Source organism: Pinus tabuliformis, chromosome 6 (assembly GCF_031772625.1).
Source record: "Pinus tabuliformis cultivar Carrire ecotype Pingquan chromosome 6, CPIR1, whole genome shotgun sequence".
NCBI classification, from domain to species: domain Eukaryota; kingdom Viridiplantae; phylum Streptophyta; class Pinopsida; order Pinales; family Pinaceae; genus Pinus; species Pinus tabuliformis.
In genome coordinates this window covers 251,053,940-251,076,185 of record NC_142292.1, presented here as the reverse complement: position 1 = coordinate 251,076,185, position 22,246 = coordinate 251,053,940, and the positions used below count along the sequence as shown (strand labels likewise).

Sequence of the window (22,246 nt, the reverse complement as noted above, 5' to 3'; positions counted from 1 at the left end):
CTCCTTCAATATATAGGATTCTTGTGGGTCAAATGGGGGTCCTTAGGCCGACTTGATCTCCCTTAGGCTGACATGATGTGGAGGGTACATAATTCATATTTGACTTGATACAAAACCTTTTTACATGATTCAAAAGCCCAAGAAGGGTCTCTTCGAATGTACAATGACTCTATAAACTCAATATTAATCCTAGAGTCCACAATGGGGACTTTGACTAATATAATGACGACCCAAGCATGAAACCCATGCTTTAATCAATCATTGTTACAATAATAAAATTCTTTTCTTTATTCTTTTGACAAGTACATTACATAATGACTTAAGTACATTATTGAACACCGAACATAGTTACATTTTCTAACAATTGCTTGCGCACATTTTGAGGCCCCTCTTACACCTTTTCATGAGAGAGAGGCTCATTGGGAGCACGATGTCAACTTCATTTTCCTTATTGCTCACACTTGTGGGGTAATTTAAGGCTCTATGTTATGTTTTTGAATTGAGATGGTTATTATGTTGGTTGGCATGTAACCTTAGTAACACGAATTGTGGATTATGTTTATTTTGGGGCTCTTTCTAGCCTTTTTGGAGGAATTCGACCTACCTTAGGATGGTATAAATATAAGGTCAAACCCACTCTTTGGATTATCATAACACAATCATTTTTTTGTATTCAATTCTCTTGAGCTCGTGGGCGATGGGGGCCTAGCAAAGCAACTAGGCCTAGGGTTTCTCTTCTTGTGGATTGAACTCTTCTCAAAGGATTTCTTGGTTAGTTTTGGATTTTGCATGCATTGTAAGTTGGTTTATTTACTATGCTTGGATAACTTTCACAGGAATTGTTGCTGCTCTTGTCGAGTAGGTTAATTTGACATTTGTGTGCTTGTCCCTTGTTGAATTTTTCTTCATTTTGTAAAGATTTTAATAGGAGAGTAGGTTAATTTGTCTCCCTTGAATTTCTAGAAAATTGAGATCGCTAATTTAAAACCCTAGTGAAAGTAGGTTATTTGTCACAGTGTGTTGGAATTAGGTTTTCACTTTTAGATTGGCTTAGGCTGAGCTTTGTATCCTAGACTCCATTGCTCTAGGTGAAGAAGGCACTAGTCTTCCTTTACCTAGTAGATAGGTTAATTTATTTTAATTTTGCGAAATCGACGTTTAATTAAAATTCACTTTTTGTTTTATTATATTGATATTGGGGATAATTTTCACTTAAAACGTGTTCTATTGGTTTAGTAATGCTCCTTGATGAATGTTGTAAGGTGTAGAATCATTTTCATTTTCAGGGACATTGTAGAAGCATAATGTTTGTTTTTAATGCAATTTTTTGCATTTTATTAGGGTTGATGTCAATGTTTAAATTGTTTCACTATATAACAACCATTGAAAGTTGTGGAATATTATTTCCTAAGTTGCTAATTACCTAATCTGTCATTTTATGTGCTTTTTATGCATTTTGAATGGTTAGATTTGCTGCTGTAATTAGGTTTTATTTGCTGTCATAAACTGCAAATTTGCCCAAATTTACAGCAGCCTTGTATTGTGTATGCATTGTTGTGTTTTGGGACTCTATTTGAGACTTCCAAGGTCTAGGAACCCTTAGGATTGACCCCATAGAGATTGTAAACCCCTTTGCATGCATTGCCCTTCATCTCCACCTAACCGTAGTATTTACAAACATAGGAATTGGTGGGTTAGTTTGTAGGATCCTTGGGGTGCACTTAGCTTTAGCATTTCTAAGTTTATTTGATCATTGAGTTTCACTGGGAAGCCTCCCTTGCAGTGGCTAGTTGTCACCACTAAAATAGAAGAGGGGCAATTGCTAAGGTGACAGTGGTGACACCCCTGTCTTATTGTGCAATTTCTTTGCTTGGTGAGGTTTTGTGCCAAGGTGCAAGATTTTGTGGTTACACACTTCACTAAGGGGATTCAAAATTAAAACTAGGTACTAGTTGGCATAGAACTAACCAAATGCATAGCAACATTGGTGACAACTAGTTGAGTTAACCCCTTGTGCTACATTTTGTTAATACTTATAGTACTTACGGTTAGATTTAATAGTTTCACATCATTTCATGCACACAACATTTAAGATTGGTACTTCTTTCACTTTTGTTGATGAAATCCCTTGCCACTCAAACAAGTTTGCTATTTCCACTTCAAAAGAAATCATTGCAAGGTCAATGCTTTTATTGAATGGAGACTTGAATTGTTTAATGATGGAAGGTATATTATAAGCCTTACTAAGGTGATGTTAGGTTAAGAGTATTATGTTAGGACTCGTAGGTTCATAATGATAGGATCATTGAGCAAATAAAAATTATGTTAGCAAGTAAGGATCTCCTTCACTTCTTTTTTTTGGTAGGATGACAAGTCTTTAGAATATTAATCTAATTTCCTTTAGTTATTTTGTTGCCTACTTTTTTATTTTTATACAAATTTGTAGAAATAAATTAAGAAACAGTTTATAGTAAAACAGGTTCTAGGAGCCACAATAAAGAATGTCTTCCTATTTAGTAATGATTTATGAATGCATATATATGATCAAGTTGGGGATGCATATCTATAAAGAAACTAGTGACTAACTTATTATGTATATCTACATTCAATTTGGAGGCCAATTTATTAAATTAGCTTTTTGAGAGGTCAATCTCTCTCGCTATCTCTCTCTCTCTCTCTCTCTCTCTCTCTATATATATATATATATATATATATATATATATATATATCTGCGTGTGTGTGTGTGTGTTTGTATTTGCATTTGTTCAAGAATGGGATTTGATTATGTGCTTGAATGCATTTACATTGATCTATTCTATGCAATTGAGAAATTATTATTGTATTTTTTGTTTGAAAAATTTAGAACTTTGATGTGAAATGTGAGCTAGAGGTATGTTGTGGAGGGAAAATTCCTCGTGCATATTTTATATGCTTTTAGTATATCATGCACAAATTTGTCTTAGCATGTATTTAAGGTTTGAATAAGGTTGGATTGTTTTAATTTTCTATTATCTAATAATGCTACTATATATATAGATCTCCTCCTCCTAGACGTGGGCGAAGTCCTCCTCGTAGGTTGTCTCCAATTCGTCGACGGAGTCGCTCACCTCCACGAAGACCTCTTCGTTCTAGATCAACATCTCGTTCTCCTCCTCGCAGGTAGTTTCTTTTATGTGCTTTTTTTCTCTTGAAATAATGATAAACATAAGATACTTACAACATTAGGTACTAACTGATAAACTTGTTTAGTTAATGTTTGTTTGAGATGTATATAAATTAGACATGCTATTAATTTTTCTTAAGAGGATTTATGTGTTTTGATCCATTGCTCAATGCCCAAATTATAGAAAATGGAATACAATAATTAATTGGTAGTATGTTGGCACAAAAACTGGGACCTACATGAGAAATGATGATCAAGTATATTATAGATCACAATAAATCTTTTAACACACAATTCTAGATATGAACTTATTGTTTTTTCTTATCCTCTTACTCTTTAAGATTTAGGGATGCTTTTCATAATCCATTGTGGTCGAAAACCTCTTGTCATTCTAGACTGGTAAGTTTGTTCATTTTGATGGAGTGGATGCTAGTATAGGTGGACTAGTCTCTCTTTGTAATAGAGTAACTAGCAATAGGAGTTAGTATAGGAATGACTAGCCGTTAGTGGAGTAGAGCTCCATTAGAGTGCATTCTCCATGACCTAGTTGAGTTCTTATGGGCTATAATTAGTCTATCATCTTCGACCTCAAATGTGTTGGAGGGGCCATTAAGTTACACAAATAATGTAATGGTTATTGAAGTTTCTCGTCCAAATCAATAATAAACATGTTTGCAATGGCGTTTCAAAACCCCTCCTTTACATTTGAGCATAACTAGGATGCACTATTTAAACTTCTTCATGTACCATTTAAGATTTAGAGCACAAGTTTCTGTATACAATGATCTATTCACAAAGTATTGCCTCTTTTGAATGATGGGTCAAATTTGTCGTGTGTAGAACCCTTGCATGGGATTTCTATAAAGAGTGGTAGTTCTAATTAGTGTTGCACGGGGAAATGTCCCCCATAGTGTGGGTTGAACACCATGGGGGACCCACCCCGATTTTTGGCCCAACAACCCATGAAGATAGAGCAAATATAGGAGATATAATTTTAAGGAGTTTGTGACCTTGGTAATTAATGGTAATATTAAATTATCAAGGGATAAAAAACATAAGAAAAAGCAGAATGCACTTTTCTTTAAATCTTTAACGTTACCATTAATTGTTTCAGGATGGTTGAGAGTGGTTCCAACCTTAGCTGACTTAATATGGAGAGAGTAGAATTTCATATCGCATTCAAAATTCAGCAGACCTAACAATTTTCAAGATTTAAAAAATTATAATGTTTCCATGGGATTGCACAATCATTAATTTGCATGGGAAGAATTGTTTTTTCTTTTGTTGTAAATAAGCTTTTGTCTATTAAACTGATACTAGATGACATAATATACTAGATTTGAAACCATACCAATGGTAAAAGTTAAGGTCTTTTATCCCAAATGTCCATAAACCAACTAGATACATACAAAAAGAGCTATTGACAAAGACTTCATTATGCAATACTGTTAAATTTTGGACACTAGACTTGTTGAGAAAGCAATGAGGAAGGTAATTAGGGTGATTTCTCTTAACTTGATAATTGGTTGTGATGTTCTTTTACTTATTCAATTAGATTTTTCTTCTACTTGTTATTATTAGATTCTTTATCACCAAACAACTACCAAAAACTTGAAGATCATTAAAGACAAATGGACACAAGATGCAGGCTCTCAACCAGGGCAAAACCTCTCCTAGAGAGGAAAACCCAAAATATCCTCTTCTCTTATAGAATCTGCTTCAAATGAGAATTCCAAGACCTAAGACCCGCGATCAAACCTTCCTCCAAGCACCAAGTCAGCCTTCCAACACAAGCTCTTTCAAGTGAGCTTAAGCCAGCAAAGTTAATCCACGTCAAGCTCCTTCAAACTCAGTCAAAATTCAGATCTCATCCTCCTGCAACAGAATTTTGACCTCGACTGCAGACCTGCAACTTTGGGCCCTCCTGCAACTCATAAATTTTCGCATGTGTGGGAGAAATTCTCAAGTTTTAGGTCCTTGTTTGTTTGCTAGAGTTTCTTCTTTCTTTCCTTGCATTTTTCGCTCTTTTTCTCCTTCTCTAGATTGCAGATCCAACCTCTTGAACTCGGCCTTTATCACAGCTGCAACAACCCGAGAAAATACTTGCACTTGTGAGAGAGATGGACACAAACTTCAGATTTTCGGCTTCTCCTTTTGTCTCCCTATTTCTTCTAGACCTTTGCTCTTTTTCGTTGCTATCATGGTTCAGATCGAGCTTGCTTGGGTAAAATGCCACAATAGGTCAAATACATCACTAATTTATAGTCTTTTTGTGAGGTCGAGTTCCCTTCATGAAGCCAATTGTATGGGTGAGGAAGCCAACTTGGTGGAGGGAGAACATGACACATATAGACATAAAATTAATTTTCTTTCTTGACATAAAGAACCCAAGAAGCATCTAATACATGATGACAAGGAATATGACAATGTGTGCTTTTTCCTATAAACATGATAAATTGTGCATGAAAACTGATGCTTATAAAAATAATTTTCTTTGATCTTTACAATGATCTTCTTTTCTTTTCTTTTGACAAGTAATGAAAATTACATCATGTCATGAACCAATCAACAATTATGGAGACGGATACTAGTTACACATTCAACAAAACTCAGTTCATACACACACACACACACTAGATCTAGTAACAATATCAAATTAACTTTAACCCAACTAATTAATTGAAACACAATGATGTGCCTAATTCAAAACAAATTATGCAAAATGGAACTTATAAAACCAACAATTAGATCATGCATAGTAACATATTACACACAAGTTTTGCTCCATCAATAGTTCATTAAATTCTTCTCAGAACCTACTCGAGATCTCTTACTGGTATAATAACGCAACTTAGGGATTACATATGCAACCATAAACTTGGAGTTGTCCACCTAATAAAGTGCTAGATCTGTCCTTCAATCTTCCTTGGCAGACCTCGATTTGTCTCCCTCGCTACTCCTTGCACCTTTCTCGAACCCAAGAAACTGGTGTATTACACTCCTGAGGCTAGTGTCGCTATATGGTGTGTCTTCTCGTCAGACCCATCCCGGCCTCGTCCTGGTAGAGCTCGAAGGAACATCTCGCTCCTTCTCCAGACCTATAGGTTATGTCCCTGCTGCTAGTGCACCTTGTCCATAATCCTAGAAGCCTCTTGTTTTTTATCCTCTATGCTTGTTGGCTTGCTCGGCCCTTTCGACCTTGCTCAATCCACTCGACCTTCTTAGCGTTGCTCTTTCCTCTTGGCCCTTCTAGCCCTCTTGGCCCTCTTGGACTAGCCACTAATTTGAGGCCTTCAACCCTTCCACAGATTTGAGACCTACCATAGGCCCTCTGGGCCCTCCATAGATTTGAGGCCTACAATAGTCCCTCTCAACCCTCCTTAGATTTGGGCCCACCACAAGTCGTCTCATCCCTCTTGGCCCCTTCACGACCCTCTTGGCTCTCCACAGGCCCTCTCGACCCTCTTGCCATGCCACATTATGCTCTCTTCCCGACCACCTTCCACAAGTCCTCTTGGCCCTGAAAGGTTCCATAGGCCCTCTTGACCCTCAAGGCTTTGTGGCCTACTCAACATTCTCCTCCACAAGACGTTCTCTCACCAAACGACGAGAACCAATAACTCATGTTTGTACTTATACATTTCCAAAGGGTGCAATACCATGGGTTATCAAAATACTATGGGTATTACCATGGCTCATCATAATACCATGGGTCAACAAAATACTTGTTGAAAAGTGTAACTAGTGTCAGTCTTTATAATGTAATAAAACATAAATTTTATCATTGATATATTTATTATATTCATCATTATTATTTTTATTTTTGGTCAAAAGCACGTTCTTCATGCTTATAGAGTCAATTGAGTCCAAAAGGATTTGTTAAGAGTCAAAAGAAATGTATTTGAGTCAAGTCTCATTTGGACTTTTGTAAGAGAATATTGTTTTTTATTATTATTATTATTAATTTTGAGTCAAATAGTCAACACAAGACCAAGTTGGCCCTCCTTGGACAAGTCGGTCTGTGTGGCAGCCATTCGACCCTCCTGCACAACTATTAATACATGTCACCTTGACGTCTTGGAAGCTCATTCATTCACACACATGACATTGATTTCTGTGCCAAACAAGAAGAAAAAGACAACCGAAGTCAAAGAACAGAGAAGACAGTCAAAGGAGAGAGAGAAGACGAGTTTCCTGCTCTAGTTCTACTCACACATGCAAATATTCTGCGATTTTTTGGGGCTACTACAAGGCCAAAATTTGGCCTCTATTGCAAGACTGGAATTTTTTGTGATTTGACCAGATTTCAGCAAGTTTGACCAATGTTGACTTTTGTTGACTTTGACTTAATTGGAGGAGACCTAGAGGAGGGTTGACTTGGATTTTTTGTGGCAGTCTTGGTCTTGGGTCTTGGATATCTCATTTTGATAAAATTCTGTAAGAGAATGATTGTATTCTTTGTATCTTTGTGATCTTTATGTTTTGAAGTTTTGTATAATTGCTTGATGAAGAGAACATAAATTAATAAGAAGACAACTAACATTCACAAGTAATTATCAAGAAAGAGGAATCAAGCATTAACTCTCTAGTACTTGGTTTCTCAACATGGTATCCGAGCTAAGGTGAAGGAAGGAAACTTGAAGATCACAGTTTGTTGGCACTCTTGTTTGAAGACATCTTTGTAGCAACTATCTTTTCTTTCCCTTTTCAATGGCAAGGTACATGAAGGAAGGTTTCAAGGCACTAAGGAGTCTTTTTGAATCCATCAAAGGATACATTTCCAAATTCATCTCTAATCTATCTAAAGAAATTAAGGATGGAAGTCTCTATTCTGCACTTACAGGTTCATTTGAAGATGGAAGCACTTAGGTAATCGATACTGGAGCTTCAAGGCATATGACAGGTGAACATGGACATCTCAATACACTATTTAAAGGAAACTATTCTAAAAAATTTGAATGTGGTGACAAAAACAGCTATTCCGTCAAAGGAATTGGATCTACCTCCATGTAGTTGGAAACCGGTGGAAACATTCATCTCAACAACATCCCCTATTTTCCAGGTTTGAAAAATAATTTACTTTCTATTTCTGGTCTAAAAGATAAAGGAGACAGGGCAGCATTTATTGATGGCAAAGTAATTGTTTGGGCAAAGGGATCTAGTATATAAAATGCAAGGACTATTGGGATTCATGAGGGGAGGTTGTGTAGACTTCTGACTCCTCCTCAAGCTTTAGTACATTTGGACATAAGTCCTTGTGTGTTATGGCGTAAGAAGGTATGGCCATTACAAAATATTACCATCCTTGAATCAAGTGGTTACAACTATACCCCAGTTAAAGGAAGAGCAATAAGGAGTTTGTAAAGGTGTGTAAAAATGTGAAAAAACCATTCCCTGGCAGTGACACAAGATCTAAGGTGTAGAAAAATTAGTTTCCTGGCAGCCTTTTCCGGCTTCAAGTTTTTGCATAAGATTGTTACTCACAGTTCCCAATCTGGTAGGTGTGATATAAAACTTTCAAATGCAGTTTATTTGAACCATTCACTAGCTACCTCTGCCATTATAATTTTCAGCTGATATAAAAATTAAATGAGGAAGCACAACCACATTAAATACACAGTAGACAATAGTTTTTGGTCAACTTGACCCTAAAAAAGCCCCACTTGGGAAAAACTAGGTCTAAGGGAGGTTTTATATTGCTTTCAAGGAGATAAATACATAAAGAGAAAAATCACTTATGTCCCAAACCTTACAGTCATAAACTCAAACTGTCATTGCTTGATTTCTCATGCAACTAATAGTGGCTAAATCTGATGTCCCTTCTCACCTGAAAAGACTCCTTCAATCACAAGGGTCTCCTGCCTAAATTCGGCTGCTCCAAACTCAGGTAAAAATGCTGACTAGTCTGTACAGTGATGTGTGGTTTGACGGTAAGTCTACTTGGGTGAAGCCTGGGAGACCGTAGTTCAAATCTCATTGAGTACACTGGCCTGCTGTGGTGGATGCTCGAGAAGCAGATTCCCCACCCCCGCCTTGGCGGCACGAGAGTCTCGCTTTGCTAAAACCATAGGATCTTAGTATATCAACTTGCAGGTAGTTGGATGTACTCTTGGTGTTATAGTGGCAGCTACGAGGATTGATCCTGGGTCTCCCATAGATTAGGACTGGCAGTTACCGATTCACCATGTGGTTAAAAAAAACATTGCTGACCATTCTAGCCTGTATATCTATGAAACTTGGGCTGTGTTTCTCCTGTAAATGGGCCCTGAACTTGTTCTGTATTTACACCCAAAACTCAGCCTGGAAAGCAAGCATAAGACCAGCAAATGTTTAGGCCTAAACTCAGCCTAATAACCCCTATGAAAAACACCAGTAATAGCAGCCCGAAATTTCGGGACTTGACCAAAGAAACTCAGGATACGTGCCTGTTCACTAGCTCAGAGTTTTAAGCTCCTGTTGCTAGTTTATCTTCTCTCTTAGCTGAAAACCTCTTGTCATATTTTCTCCTTCTCTCCTTCTCTCAAATACTCATGATAGAATCAATAATCTTTGTGTTGAAGAATCTAGGGCAGTTAGAGTTAGAGTGATTCTTCCTAGCATGATAACAATTTGTGAAGTGCTTTTACAATTTATCTTATCATGACCTTCTTCTTATTATTAGTGTGTGTGTTTGCTTCATCAAACTGCTACCTAAACAAAGAGACAAGAACACAAGATGTTAGCTTTCTGCCAGGGCCAAAACCTCTCCCTCTTGGAGAGGAAAACCCACACACAATTCTTCTTATAGAGATTCCAATTGACGAATACCAAGACCTTGACCCTTGACCTCCTAGGCCACTCCAAGACCAAGACATCAATCCTCTTCTTACTGTAGAGATCATCATCATCATTATTGCTGCTTCACTGAGATCATCATCATAGTACCACAAAGGTTCTTGTAGTTGCACCATTGCTTGTACTTCCACCTAGATCATTGTTTCATCACCATATCAACGAGGTCTTTTATACTTGCATGTGAGCTGCTCCAAGATAGTGATCATGACCAAGACCATCATTGCTACTTCACCTTGATCTTGACTGTGTCTAGAATGTTGGAATGAGATCACTGGTAAGTATGCCGAGACTGTAGTGACACCTAGAGAGTAGGTTGAGACAAAGAGTGTTACTTTAGGACCCTTCCATTCACAAGTATGCCGAGACTGATATGTTGTTATGGTGATGACTGTGAGACTGTAAGGAGGCCGAAAATATGGTGGACTGACTTCCGAAATACATACTGTAACAGTCCTTCAAATCATTGCAGGTATCCGAGATTCCTTACTGCAATCATCCTTGAGACATCCGAGATCCTGTACCTTCTGTACTTCCTGCACTTATCTGAAATCCGAAATTTCAGAGCTTCCTGCACCATATGAAATTTCACAGGTGTACGAATTTTTTTCTATGTTTTGTGGATACCCTAGCTGGGTGTTTATAGTGGTCACATCTCCATAAATGAGCCAACATATAGTGTGAAACATTGTGTTTGTTTATTGAGTCGACATGATAGTTATATATATATTTTTGAGGCCGGCATGATGTTCTCTTCATTGTTTTGCTTGCAGGCTTCTTCATTGAAGGATGATGCCTGTCTTGGAGGGTTACTTGACACTAGGTTGACTAATGTTCATTACATAAATGCTCAAGAAGAGCTCTTCAATATAGTTTTGACTCTTTGACTTTTTTAGACCTATAGAATGAGCAAGAAACTCGTTCATATAATTTATAAAAATAATAATTCGTTTTCTTGACAAGTACAAATATCAAAATTACATTGACAAATACCGAACCTAGTTACCCTTTTCTTCAACACTCCGCCTCCCTTCAAGCAGACTCGAGCTCCTCTAGCTGCCCAAGCAGACTCGAGCTGCTCCAGTTGTCTCCTCGAGCAAAATCAAGCTTCTCTAGTGCTGCCTCCTTCGCTCTCCTATTTCCTTTGAGAAGAATGATAAGAAAAAATGTGAATAATCCTTCTTTTTTCCCTTTTTTCTCTTAGGAAAAGATTGAAACCCTATCCCCAAGATCTAATGGTTAGGATCAATCCCCCACTTGTCCCCTCATACATGTGGTTCCCTTCATTTAAAAGGACTTCCTAGTACTCTTAATGTTTTGTACCTTGGTGCACTTTTTCAGATAAAGTAACTTTTAAAACATAAGTCACTTTAATATTATAAAGTGAACTTTAGTACTTTACCCATAAAGTCACTTGTAGACATGTGACTTTAATAGTTTGAAATACATGGTACAATTCCATATAAAAATGTGTTAGCCCCCCTTGATATTCATAATCTCATGTCATTTAGACAAAAGGATATTAAGTTTATTCCTAGGCCAAAACGATAAACCTAGGAAACACTTCTTTGGTACTGTTTTCTCAACACAAGGAAATCTTGGACCTAATTCACTCTAATGTATATGGACCCATATCAGAAAAATCACTTGGTGGTTATCTATACTATGTAACATTTGTTGATGATCGTTCTAGAAATACTTGGATATATTTCTTGAAGTCTAAAGATGAAGTATACGAAAAATTTCAAGAGTTCAAGGCTAAAGTGGAGAATATAACAAAAAAGAAGATCATGACCTTAAGATCAAACAATGGAGGAGAATATACATCTAAAGAGCATGTGGCCTTTTACAAGGAAGTTGGGATTAAGAGGGAGCTAATAGTCCCTTACAATCTTCAACAAAATGGTGTAGCTGAAAGGAAGAATTGATCTATTGAAGAATGTGTAAGAGCCATGTTACATGACTAAGATCTTCCCAAATTCCTATGAAGCACTTAACTTTCCCAATGAAGAGAATCTAGAGCAAGACAACCCTCCAAAACCGACAATTGATGATCATGAAGAACTCTAAGGACCAAGTGAACTTGTATAACTTGTTATCATTCCAAAAATCGAAAAATACCCGCTTGGTTAAGATCGACTCTACAAGAAATGAAAAGACATGCAACAACAAAAGGAACATTTAGAGAAAGAAAGAGACCTAAGAGATATTCAGGTTATGCAACATATATGACATTGAAACAAAACCAATCAATAATGAAGAATGATGTTTGGGAAGTTGTTCCTAGACCAAAGGACAAATCAATTGTGACTTCCAAGTGGGTGTACAAAATCAAACATGCAACTGATGGGAGTATTAATAAATATAAGGCAAGATTTGTGGCTAGAGGATTCTCTCAACAAGAAGGAATTGATAAAGAAAAAACTTTTGCTCCAACAACCAGTTACACAACAATTATATCTCTCATCTCTATTGCAGCTACTATGGGATGGAACTTACATCAAATGCATGTAAAGACTGTTGAATTTCCACGACCTTGGGTCTAAGATAGAATTTTAATATCTCTGACACAACCAAACCAAAAATCTCAACGATACTACTTTACATAGCGGAATATAAACAACAGCAAATCACACATGCACAGAATATAGACAACTTTTTACAAATTTTCAACCCAACTTTGTTATATTAAACAACATATAATACAACAGTCTAGGGCTCCCGTACCACAGATAATGGCCATCATAAATCCACTAGTACAAGAATCAAATTGAGACTTGGTGTCAGTCCATCGACAACCAATATGTCCTCAACAAGATACTCTAACCATCTGGCTGTAGTGCACTCTCTTAGCTCCTCTCGGTCATATCCTGTACCTCCTCGGTCCTTCGGCCCTCGATTTGCAGCTCCTGCCTCTATCAATGCTCCAAGTCCGTTTGGCCATTGAATCTTGGTTGTCAATCTGCTCTCTAGTTGTGCCTTAGCCCATCAAGGCATCAACACATCAAGACTCCCGTCGAGTTGTTCACAACTCCACTTGTGAACAACTCTCAATTGCCCAATGATGCTCCTCAGCTACCCAATGACTTCCACCCATTATGGTCTTCCTGCACTGCACTGATGAAGAACAACATAGGGCACAGAGGGCTGCCACCTATCACTGCAAGATGTCCATCTCCCACAATGAACACGAGCTAGGAGGACTACCCATCATCTGTTTTAGAAATCCTTCTTCACACACAAGTCTCGGGCTCCACAACTTCCCTTCTAGTTTGTCAACCCTTGAGCTGAACAACTGCATCTCTCGCAACTACCTTTGTCCATCAAGGTGTTGCTCACCGGGCTCCAACTTGGACACTATCACGCTGACCTCCAACAAACCATAAGTGCCCAATCTCATCGGCACTTAGTCTTCTCTCACGCTGCCCTCCAACAGTCCACGCTGTAGCATCTGCTCCTAGTTAGGGCATCCCCACACTTGGGAGACACTCACACATCGCTGCCAACAAACTTCTCCAATCTTCCCTTTGCTCTACAATAGAGGAGCTATTGCACAAGTCTGGGCACATCAATTTGTCCTCTCCTAGGACACCATCAACTCATCAACCAAGGGAACATCTTCAACACACATTGCTATTGTCCTCTTGTCTTCCAATCTGATGTGCTTGTTGTCACCTTGGCTGTTTGGTAGGCCTCCCAACAATCCACGTGGGTTCCTTCAAACAACTCCTAAGGCCTCCCACAAGCTGCCCATCAATCTGATCCAAGCATTGGTCAAAGCAATGACCCAACACACCTCCACACGCTACCCTCCAAGTCTGATGTACCTACTGTCCCTAAATGTGACTTGTTAGGGCTTCTTAGACTGCTGTAACAACCCCTAAACAGTCATCAAACAATCCTTAAATTACTACAGCCTAGGCAAGGAATAATTCCTTTCTCGTGAGCTGTTGTTCTGGGCATTTGGAAACCCTTAAACAACTTAATGCATGCCTATTTTGGGAGGCTAGGCCTGTGGCCTACCTCAGCTAGCTGCAGACCTCCAACAACCCACCGAAACAACCCTCTTCTAGCCTTCAAACAGATCCGCAAGACTCCAATGGACTCGGCCTTCCTCCAAGGGACCTCACCACTCTACTGGCAATTCAGACCCCCAAAATAGTGAGCTCAGATCCTTAAGACAATCCCTCTCCCACGCCGTTTCTTCCTCCTTGCTGCGGCTAGGGCTCAACAGAATCTCTCCAACGAGCTCTCCTCTTTTGCGGCTAGGATCTGCACATGAATCTGCACTGTCTTTGGGGAGATATGACTGCTCTTTGACACCTCCTTGCCACCAAGCAATATGCCCTAGAGCTGCGACTTCTTCTCACAAAAATCCGCACCTAAAATAGCCTTTAGCTCCCCAAGACATGTGCTTCATCCTTGCGTCCCATCTACCTCTTCTTCTATCCGAATTCAGAGCTATGTGTTGCCTTCTTGTATGCTCAAATGACTTGCCTTCACCCTTTATTTATACACAACAAAGGGCTCCATGAATTTGTGAAGAGACCAATCTATTGGACAAATTTTACTTAAAGCCTACATGACTTGAAAACCAATAATTGCTTGTCAACTTAAAAAATTCATAACTTCGTTTCTAGAGCTTCAATTTGAGTGATCTTTGGAGCGTTGGAATCGGATCACCAAGCTCTATCACCTCAAATTTTCTCAAGCTCAAATTCATCATGGGTTTGACCCAAATCCAGATGGTTGCAAAACCCCATGCTTGGGTTCGAAGCCCATAAACCTAATTGTGGCGCTTTGACCTCCAACTCTCGAACACTGGGCTTGGAGTACCTCCCATGCTACACAAAAATCAACAAAGACAACTTTTCTGAATGTCACAATTGATGAAGAAGTCTACATTGAGCAACCTCAAGGATTTTAAGTGCATGGAAAAGAATGGATGCCCCTAGAGCATGGTATGCCAGAATGGATGCCTATCTTTTAGAACTTGGTTTCGTTAAAAGTACCTCAGATCTAAATCTCTACATCAAGGTGGTAAAGAATGAGCCCGTGATCATATTACTTTATGTGGATGACTTACTGATAAAAGGTGTGGAACATCATATTCGTCAATGCAAGAAGGAACTAGAAGCTAAATTTCATGTGTAAGATCTTGGACTCAAAGTTTGGCAGAAACCCGACGAGATTAATCTTGGTCACGGGAAATATGTGATCAAGATCCTATGGAAATTTGGAATGATGGATAGTTAACCTATGACCATAACTATGATCACGAATTTGAAGAAGCTAAGGAGTTCAGACTCAAGTTTTGTGTATCCAACATCTTACCTTCAACTCATTGGTTCTATGATGTACCTCGTGAACACTTGGCCAGATATATGTTTTGTAGTAAACACTCTTAGGCATTTTTAGATAGAGCCTAGACATGATCATTGTTGAAGGAAATGTAACTAGGTTCAGTCTTCATAAATGTACTTTTGATATTTCTATTTATTCAAGAAAAGAAATATTATTTTTATTATATAGGTGCAACACATGTTAAAGTGCTATAGGTGAGTCAAAGAGTCAAAAGAATTATGTTGAAGACCTCAAGGGCATGTTACTATAGGTATACTTATGTATTAGAGTCAAAGAAGACACCTCCAAGCAACGTCAAGTCTCCTCTAAGCAAAGGCACCATCAAAGGAAGCAATCCGTAGCAAAGAAGAGATGTCGGCATGCAGTCTTCAAGTCGGCCTTTAGGAGGGACAAACCTCTATATATAAAGGTTGTCCACTCCTCCAATGAAAAGCTCACTCATTTCTGAAATTAGTGAAGTGAAGGAAGCCGATAAAAGGGTGAACGAAGGAGGAAGAAGGGATTTCCAAGCGCAGCGAAGAAGAAGGGTACACAACCGAGCCTAAGAGGACTATTTCTAGGGCAAGCTGCAGTCACACGTGCGAGGAAAAGGAAGGCTGCCTGCGGTCATAACAACAGAAACTCACAGTCAACATATCTCATCACTTGGGCTAGAAACATAGGCCTAAAAGGCCTCCCACTCAAGCGAAGAAACAAGGAAGGAAAGCGAAGTTAATAGGATTGTTCTAAAGCCTATTACAGTCACACGTGCGAACAGAAGGAGGCTGTCTCTGCCGTCATAACAACCCTCCTATTACAGTGATACAAATTCCTTGGTTGCTGAAGAAGAAGAAGACATCATCCCATGTGAAAGGGTCTCATCAAAGATCAAAGATAAGTGTCTCTTTTAGAGAAAGTGCAACAAGATCTAACAACAGTTGGAAGGAGGACGAAGTGCTGGAAGAAGGAAGACTATGTGCTGAGGAACAAAGTGCAGAAAGGAAAAGGGACTTGACTTGTGCTTGGAGGACATCCAGTCAAGGGTATAGGGTTTGGCATTTATCAATAGAAGCTTCAATAAGAGAAACATATGAAAAGGTTTTCCTCTCAAGAGAAGAGAGGTTTTGGGCCTGGCAGAGAGCCAACATCTTGTGTTCTTGTTCTTATGTTTTTTGTAGTAATTTGATGAAGTACACACACATGAATTAATAATAATAAGAAGAAGATTAGGCTAACAAGAAAAAGTAAAAAGACTCCACAAATTGTTATCAAGTCAAGAAGAATCATACTACACCTAATTCAAATGGCCAACAACTTATGTAGGCTCAGAAGCCTACATAAGTGGGCCTCTCCTTCAGATTCTTTGGGAATCTGGCTTATTGATTGTAGTGCTTCAAGGCACTTCATCGGATAGATGGGTGCACTCTCTAATTTGGTAGAGATGGAAACAATCGTGGGTACTTGGAGCCGATGCCACCTATCCCAGAAAGGGTGGAGGGAATGTTATCCCTCAATTGAATGAGGGTAACTCAATTCATTTACAGAATCTCTTTTATGTACCTAATCGCAAGAAGACCCTGGTGTCCATTTCAGCAATGGAAGTCAAAGGTTTCAGGGTGGCACTCATTGATGGAAAGGTACGTGTTTGAAAATAGAATTTTCAAGATGTTTTTGAGTTCAGGTTGTATCAAGTTGCAGGAAGTCCACTGGGGACCATGTCCATTGACACATAGCACCGAAGGTCTGTGAGTCGGATGGTGACAGGGATGCCTGAATTCAAAAAGAGCATGAAAGTACATGTCTGAGATGTACCAAAGGAAAATCTTACAAGGGGACCATTCCCCTCATGTGGCAGGTCCACAGGTTTGGAACGACTCGAGGAGTTTGAGATTCATGATCGGGAATCTCATGTATACAGGTAGAAGAAAGCCCTCTATGGCTTGAAGCAAAACTCCCCGGGCATAGTATGAGAGGATTGATAGCTGTCAGATGAAGCTGAGATTCACTAGGAGTGAAACCGATCCAAACGATTACCCGAAGGTTGTGGATGATAGACCTCTCATACCGACACCTTATGAGGATGACCTATTTCTGACAGGTGCAGACCCTCTCATTTGCATAAGTAAGAGGGAGTTGGATTCCGAATGTGGAATGATAAACTACAAGCCTGTGACTACCTTGAGGATTTTAACTTTCAGAAGTTATATGGTAGTGATGTCAGACCAGATTTGGGAAATGCCTCTGAGTTTCATAAACTCATTTGCGTTGATGTTCTTGGTGAACTTCCGTCCGGACATATGTTTTGCAGTTAGCATGGTGAGCTCATATTTGGTTGAGCCTCATTGAATTGGTGCCAAGAATCTTCTAAGATATCTTCTGGGCACAATCTCTCATGGATTGAGATACACTGCCGGAAATATGAAACTGAATGATTATTCAAACGCTGAGAGGGCAGGCAGTGTGGAGGATCACTAGAGAACTTCTGAGTGTTGGTTCTCTTTGGATTCTGCTTCGATATCATGGATGAGAAGGAAACCTAAATCGGCTGCTATAAGCACCGTCGAGACTGAATACACAGCTATGAGTATGATCTCGTGTGAAGATGCATGGCTGCAGAAGCTCTTAAGTGAGTTGTTTGTACACATGATGAATACCACTGTGATTCTCTGTGACAACTAGGGGTGGGATTCGATTATTGAGGAATCTCGTATTCGATGAGCGAGGATGTGGTAAGTCGATGAGCGAGGAGGCTCCATCACATTGAGATTGATGTACACGTTGCAGACATTTTTTGTCAAAGCCCGGGGAAAGGTCAAATCTGTAACTTTCCCGAACGACTTGGAGTAATTGAGAGACCTTCTTATAAGGGTCCTGCATGTTGCATGCATTGAGCTCTGGGAGCTTTGGGGGCTTGGGGTACTTACTGGAGCAACATACGACCACAGGGCGACTCACCCTCCCCTGGTGGTGCGCTATGGAATAAGATTGATTTGTTCTCCTGTGGGCCAGGATGATTCGTTCTCCATGGCGACTGTGGAACAGGATGATTCGTTCTCCTGTGGGCCAGGATGATTCGTTCTCCGTGGCGAATGCGGAACAGGATGATTCGTTCTCCCGTGGGCTAGGATGATTCGTTCTCCGTGGCGACTGTGGAACAGGATGATTTGTTCTCCTGTGGGCCAGGATGATTTGTTCTCCGTGGCATCCATTGACAGGATGATTCGTTCTCCTGTGGACATGATGATTTGTTCTCCTGTCGAGGCATCCTACCCATGCAGTTTGGGACTCATGGGAAGTAGACTCATGGGAAGTACCTCTCATTTAATCAATGAGCAAGGAAATGAGGATAGGGACCATAGTAGATCTATTGATGGACGCATCGTTGTATCTACCGTACTCCCTGTGTTAGGATGACCTCCATTGATCTGGGATCAATGAAACTGATCTGGGATCAATATGAGTGGTTTGAGACACTCTCTTGTGATATTGATCTGGGATCAATGAGGCTGATCTGGGATCAGTATGAGTGGTTTGAGACACTCTCTTGTGATATTGATCTGGGACCAATAAAACTGACTTCGGGTCAGTAAGAGTGATGTGACACACTCTCTTCAGATGAAACTGATTTCGGGTCAGTAGAGAATGGTATGAGACATTCTCGATCAATTCTTCTTCTTCATGGTTCAGCAGAGCAAAGCTCAGCAGATCAGAGCAGAGTAGAGCAGTGCAGGGCATTGATGGCAGAGATAGTACAGTGGGACATATGGATCAGCGGATGGAGTTCTCCCTAGTTGAGAGGGAGTGTTAAAATTGGCAACTACGGCCAAACTCCATGTGGATCATCTTATTTATGGCAGCGGATATTTTTCTTGGATCCCTCTCATCAAGAGGTGTAGGATTGATCTAAAGATCATCCGATTCTGATAAGTATTTATGAAGATATGAATTTATTTTGATTATGGACAAATTGTCAAGTTGGCTAGCAACTTATGTAGGCTCAGAAGCCCAACAGTCATGCCTATTCAACCTATACGTTTTAGTATAAATAGAAGAGGATTTGAAGTCATTTGTCACACACACACTCACTCTTGTGATCTCACTTCATCCTGTTTTGGGTTTGATGAAGATAAGAGCTAGAGGGAGTGCCCTAGGGTATATGCTGCCCTAGATAACATGGCCTAGATCTAAATGTAGTCATGGGAGAATAAGCTCTATGTTGCTAAAAAAAAGCCGGAACTGCCGAAAAAGCTGGAAAAGTGGAACTGTCAGAAAAGCCAGGAAAGCCAGGGAAACCAGAACTGTTGGAAAAGCCGAAAAATTGGGAAAATCCGGAACTGCCGGAAAAGTCGAAACCGCTGGAAAAGCCAAAACTACCGAAAAGCCAGAACTATCGAAGAGCGGGAGCTATCGGGAAAGCCGAAAAAGTTGGAAAAGTCGGAACTGCCGGAAAAACCGGAATTGTCGGAAAAGCCAGGAAAGTAGGAACTGTCAGAAAAGCCAGAAAAGCCGAAAAAGCCGGAACTGCGAGAAAAGCCAGAACTGCCGGAAGCCGGAACTGCCGGAAAAGCCGGAAAATCCAGAAAGGCCGGGAAAGCTGGAATTGCCGGAAAAGCCAGAAAAGCCGGAATTGCTGGAAAATCCGGAACTGCCGGAAAAGTCGGAACTACCGGAAGCCGGAACTGTCGGAAAAGCCGTTACTGCTAGAAAGCCGGAACTGTCAGAAAGCCAGAACTTTCGGAAAAGTAGGAAAAGTTAGAACTGCCGAAAAGCTGGAACTGCCGGAATAGCTAGAGCATCTGTCTCCGAAGGAGGGCAGCATGCAAGGGATAGCTAACTAACATTGGGATAGTTGTATGGTACTTAGCAACAAATACACCAAGCATGCAATGTTACAACTAGCATGCAAGGGACAGCTAGCATGCAACAACAAGCATGCTAAGGACAACAAGCAAGCTAGGGACAACAAGCAAGCAAGGTGCAACCAACACATAGGTTAGGATGGCAACATGGTGCAACAATGGCACATAATGCAGTACAGTGATAGGTACAGTCATGATTAATGAAGCATGATGAAATGCAGCATAGCAGTCATTGAGTGCAGATCAACGATGAGTACAACATTGGGTGCAGATCCGTGATAAGAGCAGCTCAATGATTGATACATCACAGTAGTAGGAGCAGCGACATGAAGTGCATAACATGGTCATTAAGGTCCAACACTGTGATGATAAGTACAACATGGTGCAGCACGGTGAGGTGCAGCAAGTGGACGAGATGCAACACTGTGATGGGTGAAGGAGTCACCTTGGAGAATCAGTTGAAGCAACATGTCTTCAACTGATCTCATGTAGATATAGAAAGTCAAAATGTTGACTTCTGTTGTAAATGTACTCTCTCTCTCTCTCTCCGCTAAACTATTGAAGAACATAGAAGAAGAATTTATCAAGGGTTTCCCCACATTGGGGTTTGTCCCTGGCTAGCGCCACATCTTGTGTCCTCTTGTCTTGGCTTGTCTTCTGCGATTTATATCTATGTTCTATCTGCAGTTTACTTTAATGCTGATGTGATTGCTAATCTAGAAAAGATATTGAGTTAATTATGAAAATTGAAATAAATTGCTCTAGCATAGAACATACTTAAAATTAACAGAAAGGGAATCTCAAGAACACTCATCAAGGAAGGACATCTACAAGGTTGAAGCATCAAGCCAAAAAGTCTCTATCACATCAAGGAAAAGAAGGTCTACCATCCATCACTCATCAAGGAAGACTACAAAGCAAGAAGAAGAGCCTTACATAAAGGCACCTACAAGAAGAGCAAATCAAAGAAGGACCTACATCAAGCTACAAGTCATCAAGCAAATCTCATCATCAAGCAAGTCCACTTGGAGAAAGCAACTTGAAGAACATCAAGATCTAAGGAAGGCAAGCCATCAAGTCTTCAAGGAGAAAGCAAGTCCACTACATCTCAAAATCTATCAAGTAAGTATATGTCCCCTTCTGAATATACATCAATGTCTTTTTGCAAGGAAAGCAACAAATTGGTAGGTACCAATAACTTTCTTGCATGGAAGAAGAGGACTGATTTACTTCTCAAGGAGAATGAACTTCTAGAACACATCAAAGGGAATATCACTATTCCTGCTGAGGAATAGACTCAAGCTGTAGCCAAGCATAATAAGGATGAGACAAGAGCTCAAAGGATTCTAATAGAATCCATCAAAGACTTTCATTCCTTATGTCTCCAAACTTGAAACATCAAAAGAAATCTATGACAAACTAGTAGAGCTATTCTCGGTAACTACAGTTGGAGAAGTGATATATCTACGAAATGAATTGTACAAAATGAATATATGAAAGGAAGGAATAGCTCCCTACTTCATGAAGATCTCTGAGATGAGGGATCAACTTCAAGAGATAGGGGAAGTCATGTCTGACAGTGAAATGAAAACTGTAGTACTCAATGCTCTACCTGAGGATTGGGGCAACTTCACATTAAGCATATATGCCAAGAAGGAAGCCACCCCACTAAGTGAAATGTGGTCTCTATGCAAGATAGAGGAAACAAGACTCAAAGCAAAGGAAGATGTGGGATCAAAGGAGCAAGCATTTGCTACCATGGCAAAGAGAAAGGGAAATTTTGGCAAATTTGGTCCAAGAAGAGCAAACAACAAAAATATATCCAAAGTCCAATACTTTGGATGCCAAGAATATGGACACTACAAAAGGAATTATCCTAAACTAAAGAAGGACAACAACAACAAAAGAAAAAGGGAAGAAGCTCACATGACTCAAGAGGTGAAAGAAGAAGAAAAGAAGCAAAATAAGGAAGATCCTTTAGATCTCTACTATGACTAAGTCTATTTCTTTACTTAAAGTCTTCTTTCAAAGTTTTGGGAAGTATAGGAGC

At 39.7% G+C, this 22,246-nt stretch overlaps 1 protein-coding gene across 4 annotated transcripts in view; it reads left to right on the top strand.

The window, feature by feature from the left end:
- LOC149258336 (uncharacterized) overlaps positions 1-22,246 on the top strand; it is a 173,594-nt gene that overhangs the window by 109,914 nt on the left and 41,434 nt on the right. For all 4 annotated transcript variants that reach the window (XM_089415171.1, XM_089415174.1, XM_089415176.1 and 1 more), the window contains exon 9: positions 3,037-3,159. In XM_089415171.1, coding sequence (XP_089271297.1) covers positions 3,037-3,159 — 123 coding nt within the window. The remainder of the gene's footprint in view (positions 1-3,036; positions 3,160-22,246) is intronic.